Here is a 12,856-nt window from a genome sequence, read left to right as displayed (position 1 = left end):
ATTCCTGAAGGCGAGGCCCTGCGCCTGCACGTGGCTGGCGGTGAGCATGGCCGCACTGCAGTGATCTCACCTGCGTGGTCTTCGTTTGTGCTTCAGGCCTGGTTTTTCTTGTTCGCATTTATGTGAGCAGCAGAGGCTGTTTCCTGGAGGTGTTTTGATGATGAGTCCTATATACTTCAGGTTTTCATGTGTGCATTCGTTTTGCCCTGGTGCTCACAAGCACAGGGTGAATGTTAGATGGAAATTGGAAGTGTTGGCTGGGGAGGAAGGAGCAGCTGAAACTTGATACGGAAGCATTCCTTATCTGAGGGGCTCAGCCAGTTGCTCTGTTCCTGCTTGCCGTATCAGCTGGGAAAATGCTACCGGTGCTTTTAAAGCTATAGCACGGGTTTGGGGTGCCTTCTGATTTGCACGGTTCGAGCTGTTCTCCCACTTTACTAATGCTTCAGACACAGCAGGTTCCAAAAGGTAGGAGGAATTGCCTGCATTCACTGCTTTGTCTTTCCAGGCTCATCTTTGTGCATTTTCTTGCCTTTGCAAGCACAAGTTCTGCACTACCAGACTCTACCATCGTGTGACTAATACAGCTGGGGTGGTGCCACCCCCAGCACTCCCCCAGGGACAAAGGAAGGTGTCATCCCCCACCGGTGCTGGCACATGCAGGGGCCTGCTTGTTCTCCTGGCTGGCACTGATGCCTTGGGGAGGATCCTGCATGGGATTTTGTCCTTTGTGTGATGGGTTTAGCATTTTTATTCACAGTGAGGTGCCATTTCACACAAGATTGTGGCAGTACTGATAAGATAGAGATCACTAGATCCATCTTCTTGTGAATTACAGAAAATGCAGAAGCGAATGAGGAAATGAGAGAGGAAAATGAGGATCTTGTGCTGGATTTTTCCTCCTAGCAGGAGGTCTGAAATGCATCGAGTGGCAGGGCTGTAATGCCAATGTCCATGGAGGACATTGTCCATAGAGGCGGGAGAGTTAGTGCTGTCCTGCTGGGCAGAGAGCAGGGCTCTTGGAGTGCTGCAGAGGACACAGCAGTTCTAGGGGCCAGTGGTCAGCTGGGCAGGTTAGCAAGAGCTGCCACCTTTGTCTCTGGCACCAGCAAGACCCTCAGGGACAGCAGAGCTGCAGGAGAGGGTTCCTAAAGGGAACCTGCGCTGTAAGCAATGGAGGGATGTGAGCAGCTGCTCTCAGGGAGGTGGCCTGCTGTGGGGATCTGCTCTGCCTGTTACTGCCTCTGGCTGCCTGCATGCTTGTCACAGGCAGGTCCTGTGCATATTGAAGCCCAATGGACAGTACCCTGGGTCCACAGGTTGTGGTCATCTGCTTGTGAGAGACTTAGTCAGATGAACAGGTAAAGCTATCTGCCATGGCAAGGCTAAAAACCACCACCTTGAATCCCTATTTTCTTCCCTCATCCTTTGCCAGTGCAGAGCAAGAATGCATCAGTAAGCAGCAGCTCGAGGCTGTGTTTGCTGAGGGCACCTTTTGTGGTTGTGCCCCCATTTTATATCAGTGCCAGCTTTTAGCATGGATGCAAGTTACCCTGTGTGTCCCTTTTCCGGCCACCCGCTCAGCTATTCCTGCCCATCCCTGCTGGGCTGGCAGAGCTCTTCTGGCTTCCTCTGTCTTGTCAGGCACTCCCCGTGACTGCAGATGAATTGCACGAAGCCTGGCTTTCTTTAATCCCTTTTCCCAGCAGTGCTGAGCCTGCTGGAGGAGCAGGCGGGGGATTCCAGGGAAGGGGCTGCTGGTTGTCTGGGAGATCTGGGGACAACGAGGCGGGAGTAGGCTCTGAGCAGGGCAGGTTACGTGGCGTCTTCGGTTTCTGCAGGAGGAACTGACAGCCAGCACAGGAATGAATGTCCTTGGAGATTTGTCAGAAGTCCCTCCATAACCTCAGCATCCTTAGCCCGACCTCTTTAGTGTGCCAAGAAGGATCAAGAGAGTCTTCCAGGTACAGGTCAGGGTTCAAGCAGCCATTGCTGGGTGCCTTCTACAGGGCACAGGAGATACACAGCAGATGATGTTTGCCAGAAAGATGAGCTTCATTTTTATTTTTCATTTTTGAACGCTGGCTACCTGTGTGTTTCTGTTTTGGAAAGTAATCAGGGTTTGGTTTCATTTTAAACAAAGAAGTCAGCAGCATGGCTCCCTGCCTCTGCTGTGAGTCACGTTTGCTGACTTGGACCAAGAGAAGTTCCTACCCTTGCTGGCATGGAGGGGCTGAGAAAGCCTTGAAAGAGCGAGTAGCATTCCCTGTTGCCAGCAGTTGCAGCATTAAGCCATTTTTTGCTCCAAAGCTGGATTCTGTATTTTATCACTCCAGTGTGAAATATATATTCGGGACAGTTATATTTGGGACAGTTCCTGATGGCAGCTTGATGTTGCTGTACCTGAAGGTGGAGTTTGTTGTGGTGAAGAAAGGAGACCCAGTGCCAAGTTTGTGGAGCTGGTGGTTAAAATTGGAGGCTGGATCAGAGGTTGTCTTTAAGGGAGGATAAGGATGCAGCTGAGATCTCGCCATTGCTCCATGGCCCCTGCAAACACCCTCGGCCCTTCTGGCTGGGGGAACCAGGCTCTGCTAGATCAGGAGAGCAGAAGTATGTGTGGTTCTTCCAGGGGAAGCTCTGGTCGTGTTCTGTGACCCTCTGGGGTGTTACTCACTTTGCCCTTATTGTAAATTGGGGTGTTTTCATGATGTAGTATGAATTGGCCTTACCCCATGCCAGGCCTTCTATAGCACTAGCAAAGTAGAATTCTCCTTATTCAGGAAAAAAAGCAGATTTCTTACTAGTGCTCGGAACACTGTCAGAAAAGGGAACTTGGGCTTTCTCCATCCCTCCTGGCAGCCAAAACCCAGGCTCTGTCAGTGGGAGGGGAGCAAACCCTACCGCTAATTCGGGGTTGCCCCAGAGTTTGGTCAAAGCTGAAATGTGGTTGGCTGTGCTCTCAATTTCCCTGCCACCTGCAGCTAACTATATGGGTCTTCATTTCTTCAGCCTTGTGTCACTGTGTGCTTTTCAGCATGTTCCAGCCCAGAAACAACTGGGGTTAGGGTATCAAAAAGGTCTTGTGTGTCTAACTTGTGAACTGCTTTGGGCCAGCAAGTCCTGTAGGATACTTACCAGGATTTAATTCACTTTTGGTGGATTCAAGATCACCTCTGCAAAGGTGCTTTAATTATGCTGTTCATTCTCTATGTGCTTTTATGTTCAATGTTTTAATGTTTTGATGTTATTTTGTTCAAGGATTGCTTACCCTTAGTTTCCCTGTGTTAGGAGAGAGCCATGGATCCTGGTTTCCTACATCTTGAGATGCACAAGTCCTTCAGTGAGACCATTCATTTGCAAAGGCACATCTCTGAGTGTGCTACCCTCACATCCTTGTGTGCATTGCCTGCTTTTTATAGCATGAAATTACATGGGAGGGAGTTCCCCTGACTCACTGACTTGGAATATCAGTGGCGTGGCTGAGCTTTCACTTGCATTTCCTAACTCTGAGTGTTGCAAACATCTTAGGGAGGAGCTGGTGATGTTTGAGCTCAGTGGCTGCCGGTGCTCTTTGACCAGGGACTGCTGATTCCTCTCTGGGCATCCGTAGACAAAGAACATCTGCATCCCTCAGGGCAGGGATGGGAAAAGCCTATAAATTCAGAAGAGCTGGATCATTTTTTTTGTGTCTCCCCAAGCTGTATCTCCTTCAGAAAGCTGCCTCTGATTTATATCTGTGCATCTTTCTTCAGTCCCTCCTGAGATAAAGCCCTGACTGTGCCTGTGAATCTAAGTACAACACAAACATGCACATGCTGCCATATGCACTGCAGCTGTGGTCTAGAGCTCCAGTGCTGTCAGGGTGACAGGCTTTGCTGGTGGAATGGGTTGGCTTCTGTGTGGTTTAAGCTTAGGTGGGCACTGAAAGTGGTGATGTTTCCCTTGTGAGGAAGGGGAGTGAATGGGAGCTTGAAGTAGAGCCATTAATTAATGATCTGCTTGTTCAACTGATCAGTTTGGCAGTAGTGAACTAGTCTCAAAAAGAGAATATTGATGAGAAAAGCTTTGTTTTAATTACCAGAAGTATGCAGCTCACAGTTTGATCCCCAAGGGATGAAAATGAAAGCAGTTTTAAAAAATGTTATTTATTTTAATTTTTTTCCTTTTTTTTTTTTCCTTTTTTTTTGAGTCTCAATTTGGTTTTGGCTGTGGGAGGGATTAACTGCTGAAACACCTTCTTGTTTCTTGCCAGTTGAAAACCTGAACTTTCATTTTAAGGTGGCAGTTAGGGTGCTTTTGTTACAAACCCTGCAGAGACATTTTTTTGTTGTTGTTATTTACACTCCTAACTATACCTTGCAACATTCCTGTTCTTCTGAGAGAGTGGCTCCTATTTGAATATGTGTTATTGACAGCTGCTGTTCATCTGGCAACATTGTCAAGCAGCTTGAGTGGGAACCTCAGTCATCCAAAGCTTCCTTCCCCAAAGCTGCTTTTTGCATAGTCAAATGATGTTTCCTCTCTACACCATCATTCCTGCTTTGTGGCAGATAATGTTGATTTCTTGCTGTATGCAGGGCAGCCGAGGGGGATGATATTGGTGAATTGTTGTGCATGCTCTAGAGTTCACCAGCAGTTTGCTAATCTCTGTCCAGAACATGACGAAGGCTTTTGCAAGTTGTGCCTACAGCAGCTCAGGGCCCAGAGAGCAGCTGTACAGCTGGAGATGCAGATGAAGTGTCACCTCCCTGGGAGAGGAGCACCTCTGCATCTTGACAGGGCTGGAGTGCTTGATGTGGTGTGCATTCCTCAGGGATTGCTGCTCTGTAAACGCAGGGTCTGCTCAATGTGGTGGCCCTCACACCGTTCCTTACAGCTGCTGTGCTCCTGAGGGGCTGCTGCTCTCTTAGAGAGAGCATGTTGGTGAAGCAAGAGGCTCAATAGAGAGATAACCTCCAGCTTTTTTGGCCCAGACTGGGCAAGTGGTACATTGCAGGAGCCATCAGTCTGTTCTGTCTGTCTCCTGGTGGTGGCTACCAGTCATCAGAAGAGTCATTATGATACAGGCAGTTGTCCACAAACAATAATGCCTGGAGGTAAAGTGCTTCAGCTCACCTTTGCTAGCTTCTGGACCACCAACGGTTTCAGCCTGAACAGACTCCTTCGCGAGAGTGTTCCTGTTGCAAAGCTCCTCTTGCTGTATCTCTGATGTATCTTGATGTGTTCCTCTGCAGGAAGGAGCACTGGAAGCTCCTTGGCAACCTGAAGACCACAGTGGAAGGTTTGGTGTCCATCAGCAACCCAAATGTCTGGTCCAAGTATGGCGGCTTGGAACGGCTCTGCAGAGACATGCACAGCATCCTCTACCATGGGCTTATCCATGACAAGGTACAGCTCTGTCCTGCCAGCACAGTTGTCTGTCAGTCTGTCTGTCTGTCTGTCACAGCCTCAGTGCCTGTCACAAGCAGGGCTGCAGCTCACTTCTGTGCTCATAGCACAGAGTGGGCACAGCGCTTGTAGCAATGTGGGAAGTGATGCAAGCAGGGACTGAGCTTGCCTGGCAAATGCTGTGGTTGCCAGAGGGACCTGGGTGCACGTTCTTTCTATCTCATCTACTTTCAGTATGGTTTTTCTAAGTACTTGTGCCCCCTGTGCTGAGGCCAGCCCCTCTCTTCTTTCTTTGTGCTGCAGCCAAGCGATTAAATTGCATTTGCAGTGAGTCAGCACCGTATCATCTGCACTTGGACAAGTCCCCAGCGAGGCCTGGCAAGAGAAACCTCGCATCTTTACTGTTTCTGGTTAGCTGTGTTAATAACAGGAGCTGGCAGCCAAACCCGCGCTCTGCATGAATGGGATCACTCTTTCCAGGCTCTTGTTGTGCCTGCAGTTGCTCACCCAGCCTTCCCCCTTTCTGTGGCTGCGTGGAAGAATTTTTCTTTCCCACTTGTGTGCAGAGGCTTGAAGATCTCCCCTTCAGCTTGCAATTACCAGCACAATTAATTTACAGTGGAAAGGTGAAGCAAGGTGTGGAAAGGTGAAGCAAGGCTGCAGGGCGTGCCTAGGGACAGGCTTCCCATCAGTGGCTCTGCCACCCAGAGAGAAGAGAAGAGAACGGCACAGAGGAGCCCCAGGCAGCTTGCCCGGGCCAGCTGGTCCCGGATCAGGAAAACTGCACCTATGCAGTGCTGCACCCAAGCTAATAAACCTCCAGGAAGAGCCTGACTGGCAGGTTGTCCGATCAGGGAGCTTTGCTCCCTGGATTTATTAAGTTTGCAGACAGCATTAGTTGAGGTGCTGCTCTGTTGCTGTTAGTCCCCAGCTGCATGGACCAGGGACCTTCTCTGGGAGATTGCCAGATAGAGGAGCTGCCTTTTCCATGTGAGGTGTGCAGTGCTCCCTTCTGACAGACCTTCTGACAGGCTTCAAGAAGTGAGGTTTAAGTAATTTATACTTGTCTGTCTGTTGGTAGCAGTTCATGCCAGACCTGCAAAGCAGGATGGTGTGTTACCTTCCTCAGTGCTTTTACTATAGGCAAAGACAGCTCTTCCACTCAGGAATGTCTCCTCTGTTCAGGCATGTGTGACAACAGTCAAGCTATGGGAGTTGCAAAAGGAGGCCCATAAAAATACAGCTTCCTAATAGCAGTTGTCTCATAGTTGCTCCAGCAAAACATTTCCGTTTACTTTTTATTTTCTTGGCAACTTTTTTGCCTACAGCTGGGAATTAAAAAGAAGGTGAAAAAATACATATGTACACATTAAGAAAACTAGGGTAAGAGTTTTTTAAACTTTAGAATTAATTTTATTTATTTGTCCAGAAAACCCAATTCAGTCTAGAAAACTAAAATTGCCGTATTAGTTTTCTAGTCTTATAAAACAAACTACTCCCCCACCGAACCCAAGAAACCACCAAAACAGAAGCCATTCCTCTGTCACTTGTGAAAGAGGAAATAGGGATGGAAGTAAAAATAATCAGCTTTTTGGTGAAGAGATACTTTTTGGGTCTGTGTTTACAACCAATAGGGTGGAGAGGAAAACAGCAACTCTGCTGCAGTTCCTCTCTAACGGGAAACCCCTCACTGTCTGAATAAAGCAGAGGCAAACAGCATGTCCTCTCATGGCAGCAAGGGACTAACGGGGATGTACTCATTTAACTGGCACTTGGGAGGTGGTACCTAACTGTGCCTGTCCTGGGCAGGTGTGCTGCAGACAGAAGGATTACTGGCAGTTTGTGAAGGACATTCGCTGGCTGAGTCCGGGCTCTGCTCATCACCTGGAGAAGGTGGGTTCTGGTGGGGTGGCCTTGTGTACCCAGTGGGAGGGGAGAGGGCAGCTGGGCTGGAGCCTCACCCGTGGGACAGTGGTGCCTGGGCTGCTGTGAGTAAAGTGGCTCCATGGCTTGTGGAGGCTGACACAGCCCCGTGTGTTTGGGTACAAGCTGTGTCCTGGGAACTCAGTGTGGCTTGGGCTGAGACAATTGGCTGCTTATTTCTCCCAGGCCAGTCTCCAGCTCTGCTGGGCTGGGTGCAGCAGGCATCACCACGGGAACTGGCACAAGCAGTGCTTGTGTGTGCGCAGGGATGATTCATGTGTCTGTGCAGATTTCTAAGGGTCTGGGCTGTGCCATTTCTGGGTTGTGACTTCACCATGCATTTATTCTCCCATTCCTGACTTGTGCCAACCACTGGTATATGGGGATGCTCTTGGTCCTTGGCTGCACCATGCTGACATCCATGTTCCTGCTGTGGATGGGCATAAAGGGCTGGCCACTGGTGGTCGCTTTGTCCAGCCTGCTGCTGGGGGAATGGGGGTGTAACTCCAGTCCAGCTCTGCAAGCTGCAGCAGCTCAAGCGTTGCCATAGCCTTTCCCAGCTAATGTGTCAGCTAGAAAATGACTGTCACCACCGGGGTCAGATTGGATTTGGGTGCATGGGGTCCCTCCAGGTCAGGGGCAAGGCTCATGGGTGGGAGAGTGTGCAAGCGAAATTTGTTGTGCTGGTGGCTCTCAGAGGACTTTGGTCACTGGCTGACCTTTGAAGCATTGTTCCTGCCTGGTGCTTTTGCCTCCTTGGTGACTGGGGAGCTGCTGGGACATGCCCTCTTTCCTGCTGATGGTGACTGGCACGGGAAAGCTGCTGTTATCAAGGGGACCAAAGCCATGTGGCAGAAACAAGCCCTACTCCCCTTCTTGCCTCTGCCTGCCTTAACCTGTGCCTGACGTCCCTTTCCAGTTCATCAGCCTGCAGGAGAGCGGCCAGCGTGACCCTGAGGGCCCAGGGGACCAGGCCATTGCGCAGCTGTGGCTGCAGCACAGCCTGCAGTGCCACTGCCTGTCGGCGCAGCTGAGGCCGCTCCTGGGGAACCGGCAGTACATCAGGAAGTTCTACACAGGTAAAGAGCAGTGGGCCTTTTCCTTCTTACTAGGAAAATATCTAGCTGGTGGCATTTCCAAGCTGCGTGGGAGTGAGGGAGGACAGCCGAAAAGTTGATTTGCATGTGAGCAACTGGTGTGTCAAACGATGTGGGTGAGAGAGACTCCCTTGAGCAGCATTTTTTTCTCCCCAGATACTGCCTTCCTGCTCAGTGACGCACACGTCACGGCCATGCTGCAGTGCCTGGAAGCTGTTGAGCAGAACAACCCCAGGCTTCTGGCTCAGATTGACACCTCCATGGTGAGTTGAGGTCCCAGATTTTCCATCTGGCTCTCCCCAAATGCTGACTGGCTGCGGCTGCTCCCACAAGGTCACATTCAGGGCACTTGGAGCCCTTGGACAAGAGGCTGGACTTGGAACTAGTAAAAGTTGCTCCAAGAGGGGAGGAGAGTGGGGAACTGGTCCTTGTCCTGCCTGCATGACCTGTCAGGGATCAGGGTGGCGACGATGGCTGTGTGGAGCCTATAGTGGGGCACTTTGGTTCAGGCTTGCACCAAGGATTTGAGTAGAGGACCTGAGGACTAGTTCCTTGTAAGAGGCACCTTTGAAGCCCTCTCCAACAGTCCCAGGCTTCAGGGCCAGCAGAGCAGCCTGGTCATGAGGGACAGTCACCCTCTGAGGGGATGGGCAACGCCCCAGGACACCTGGGTGCCTACTCCTGCTCATCATGCCAGTGACCCCCTATGCAGCCCTGCACCAGCTGCCCCCTCTCCAGAGGAGGGAAACAGCAGCTGCCTTCTTTGCACAGAGCTCCCCAGAAGAGAGCAATTAATGAGGCTTCATTAAATGGGGGCTGTGTTCTTTCAGCTGGCCGGCACGTCACTGCCGTCCCTGTGCGCATCAGACCCTTCTGCTGGGACAAGAGAGATGTGTGATCGCAGCACTGAGGGACATGAGAGCCGTCTGCCGGGAGCGCTGGGCTGCCTGGATCATTTCACTGAGAGCCTGGTAATTTCCCAATGGGAATCTGTCCTGTAGCTGTGAACAAAGAGCTGCTTCCCTTCTTTGCTGCCGTGTTTTTTCCCCCCACCACCGTTGTGTTCCCAGGGCTGCCACGTCGTTTGTGGTTGGTGACCAGGCATTTGCAGGTTGATCCCTTTCTGTTGCTACTTTTTTGACATGTAGCCCCATAGATGCTGATTTATTGATGATGCCACCTCTCTTCAGCTTACTAGGAAGAGTGGCAATCCATCTCCAGTGACCAAGAGTCAGAGCCTGACTGTCCTCCCTGCATCCCTATGCGTCCCTGCTGCCACCTGCACACAGCAGCGCTGCTTTGGGTCCTTTTCCAGCCTCCAACATCCAGTCTCCTCTGGCCTCGCAGGTATCAAGGGTGGCTGGGGAGCTTAGGGCAGACCCAGAAAAGACTTTACCTAGTTATCTGTTTGTGTATTTGTTGGGGTGGATGGGTATGGAAGACTTCTGCCCATGATGGGAGGGAGGGATTTGCCTGTGGTGGGTGGACATGTTGGTGTGAAGCCACAAGCTTATTGCTATAGGATATGTCTCCTTGTCTCCTCGTGCCAGAGTGTGTGAAATCATGCTCCTGCCTCTGTCCAGACAGGAGACCAGTGAGTTCCTGTGGCAGCTCCAACTCCAGCCAGCCCCAGGAGCGCTGCCCATCCACTCGGTCCTCCTCCTTCAGTGAGGGCAAGTCCCCTCTGGAGCAGCCTGGCTCTGTCACCCACTTCCACGTCCCCTCACCCAAAGACCCCTTCTCTCCAGCCAGCGAGATGAGCTCCAGCACCACCAGCCAGAGCGAGGATACCTGGACAGGGAGTCAGGATGATGCACAGAGTGATGTTAATGACGGGCCGGAGTACCTGGCCATTGGCAACTTGGGACGCCGGGGCCGGGCTTGCAGCAGCGCCAGCACCAGCAGCACCAAGAGCAGTAGCTCTAAACTCTTCTCCTCCAGCAGCTCCCAGAAGCTGGACTCAGTATCATCCCTGGGGGAGCAGGGAGCAAGTGGAGGTGGCAGCAGGGGCCTGAGCCTGTTGCGTCGGTCCAGCTTCTCGGAGGGACAGTCATCAGCTCCACAGGGCATCCTCAAGAAGAGCCATGTGCGCTCACACTCTGACACCAACGTGACTTCCGGAAAGTTGCACGGTAATGGGACAGCTTCTCTGGGATGGCTTTTGGGTGTGGGAGTACCTGGTACCAGAAGGCTGATGCTGGCCACCCCCTTGAGTCCATTGATCACGTTGGAGAGAGGGACAGTGGGCAAGTGATTGGACTTTTCCCTTAGCTTGTCAGCTCCACACTGGAATGATGGGATGACATCTTGCTTCCCAGAATGCCCAGGGGTGGACTGTTACTGGTACTGCAAGCTTTTACCAAAATCTTAGAAAATGGCAGCAATGCTGTGGCATTAGCTGTTCTGCTTCCCCACTGGCCTTGCTTGGCTGGGATATGGGACTGAGGCCTGGCCTCGTCCTGCTGGTAAGATGTTATCCCACTGCTAACCTGCTGGGTTCTCCTGTGGTCTTGAGTGAGTGAATACATATGGATGGGGAGAGTGGGGTGTGAGGGGACAACCAGTTTGTGGGAGTTTGCTCTGGTGCTGCCTTCACTGGAGAAGTGGAGGTCCTTGCTGAGTAGTAACCAGTCTGTCTCTGTTTTCTCTCCCTTAACGCTGTCCTTTTCCTCCTCTGTCTGCCCAGGAGGCCTCAGGGATATCACCATTATAATAGAAGATCCAGTGGCAGGTTTGGGAGCCAGTATAACAGCCCTTCATTAGCGATCATTGCATCAAGTTCAGGATTGCCATCAACCCATTAGTGTTCATTTAGAAAACCAAAAAGAAAAATCTTTCTTTGCTGTGTCCCAGCTGATGCTTTGAAGTGTGGTCTGGTTTATGCATGCAACCTGACTGAAGATCCCAGCTTGGTTTGTGGAAGCAGTGGACCAGACCCAGAAGTGTGTCCAGCTCCCCTGCATGGCATTAGGGAGTGCTGGCCACCAAGTCTCTGAGCTGTATCCCCTGCCCTTCCCTCCACCCACTGCCTCGGAAGCCAGCCATCTCTTACCTGGTGAATAAGGGTTGGCAGCCAAGTAGGCATGGGCTTGAACATCTCATTTTTCCTTTTATTTTGTGGATCTGTGGCACAGGGAGGTTTGATGTTGGCTGATTTCCAGTGTATGTACCCACAGCTGAGACTCCTGGATGCTCTTTTGGGCTCAGGGCAAAGAACTGGGCACTCAGACTTCTTGGTGTGGTTGTGTTGCAGTCAGTCCTGCTGAAGAAGACCCTGTACCTCTGGCCTTCAGGATGGCTTTTCCCCCGAGCAGAAATGCTGGGGTGCTGCCATCCCTTTGCCCCACATGCAGAAAAAGTCAGCAGCTCAAAAAAGTGGGCTGTTTTGTTTTGCATCCACTGAATAGTGGCACTGGGTTTGTCGACCTCACATCTGGGTGCTCTGTGTCTGGGAAGGCTCCTCCTTGGGGGTGATGGGTGTTCAGAGAGATGTGTCCAGCCCTGTGTCCTGCTCCAGCAGATGATGCTGAGCACTGCCTTGCCTTACCCTTCAGCAGTAGGCTCTGTTGTATGTGGCATCCACCTCATGAGGTGGTTTCTGTGTTGAGGTGGCTGCAGGACACCCTGTCAGGCTGCAGTAAGTAGCTGTGAGAGGCTCCTACCCTGACAAGTCTCCTTTGTCTCCCAGCCTGTGGGGTGGGTTGATCCCAGGCTCCATCCTGGTGACTGCTGCTTCATGGCCTTCACAGGGAGAGGCTGGTATTCGTGGGCTCAGGAGCCTCCAGACACATCAGAGTTACAGCACAAAGCTGGGAACAAAAGTGAGCAGGAAGTTGAGAGGACAGTGTTGCCCTTCTGTTACGCTCAGGATGTCAGCTGGCACCTGCCCTGTATCCAGAGCTGTGTGCTCCTGTCCCACTCCAGCCAGGGTGTTTTCAGTCTCCTTCAGCAGTCCTTTGTCACCCAGCCACTCCATCCAGGTGTTCCCTGGGGCCATGGCTCTCTGCAGAGCACCACATGTTCTTGGTCCCCAGTCAGGCCAGCTCCTGGCAGTCTCCACTGGCTCACTCTGGCAGGGAGCTGCACCACAGTGTGTGCATGGGGCAGAGCCTAGCCCACAGCCCGTGTAGGTCACCTTGGGCACTGCACCCAGGCTCCAGTGCTGTGTGTGGAGAGCCCTGGCTTATAGTGGAGCAGGAGCATGTCCTTCAGATGCCTCCTTGCTCTGGTGTCCAGGCTGCTTTGCAGGGCAGGGACCCCCACAGATCCTTTGGCTGCTCGCATTTCCCTGTGTCTCCTGTTCTCTGTTCTGAGGGATAACTGCCCTTGGAGATGCTCCATCAGGAAGAAAGGGCTGGCAAGAGGTACTTGCTGGAGCCTGGTGTGTTCCCCAGCTCTGCTCTGGGGTAAACAGAGGAAGGCTCAGGACTCAACTGTTCCATGGCTCT

At 51.7% G+C, this 12,856-nt stretch overlaps 1 protein-coding gene across 6 annotated transcripts in view; it reads left to right on the top strand.

The window, feature by feature from the left end:
• Positions 1-12,856, top strand: part of RUBCN (rubicon autophagy regulator) — a 30,794-nt gene that overhangs the window by 5,622 nt on the left and 12,316 nt on the right. For 4 of the 6 annotated variants that reach the window (XM_048314871.1, XM_048314873.1, XM_048314875.1 and 1 more), the window contains exons 2-9: positions 5,235-5,388; positions 7,198-7,281; positions 8,231-8,390; positions 8,565-8,671; positions 9,239-9,379; positions 9,599-9,755; positions 9,992-10,540; positions 11,095-11,139. In XM_048314871.1, coding sequence (XP_048170828.1) covers positions 5,350-5,388; positions 7,198-7,281; positions 8,231-8,390; positions 8,565-8,671; positions 9,239-9,379; positions 9,599-9,755; positions 9,992-10,540; positions 11,095-11,139 — 1,282 coding nt within the window. In that variant the 5' untranslated portion in view covers positions 5,235-5,349. The remainder of the gene's footprint in view (positions 1-5,234; positions 5,389-7,197; positions 7,282-8,230; positions 8,391-8,564; positions 8,672-9,238; positions 9,380-9,598; positions 9,756-9,991; positions 10,541-11,094; positions 11,140-12,856) is intronic. The other 2 variants (XM_048314872.1, XM_048314869.1) reach the window with 2 other exon arrangements.

Source organism: Corvus hawaiiensis, chromosome 10 (genome assembly GCF_020740725.1).
Source record: "Corvus hawaiiensis isolate bCorHaw1 chromosome 10, bCorHaw1.pri.cur, whole genome shotgun sequence".
In the NCBI taxonomy this organism is placed as follows: domain Eukaryota; kingdom Metazoa; phylum Chordata; class Aves; order Passeriformes; family Corvidae; genus Corvus; species Corvus hawaiiensis.
Note: the sequence above shows the minus strand (reverse complement) of the source record. Positions and strands in the feature narration are given on the sequence as shown.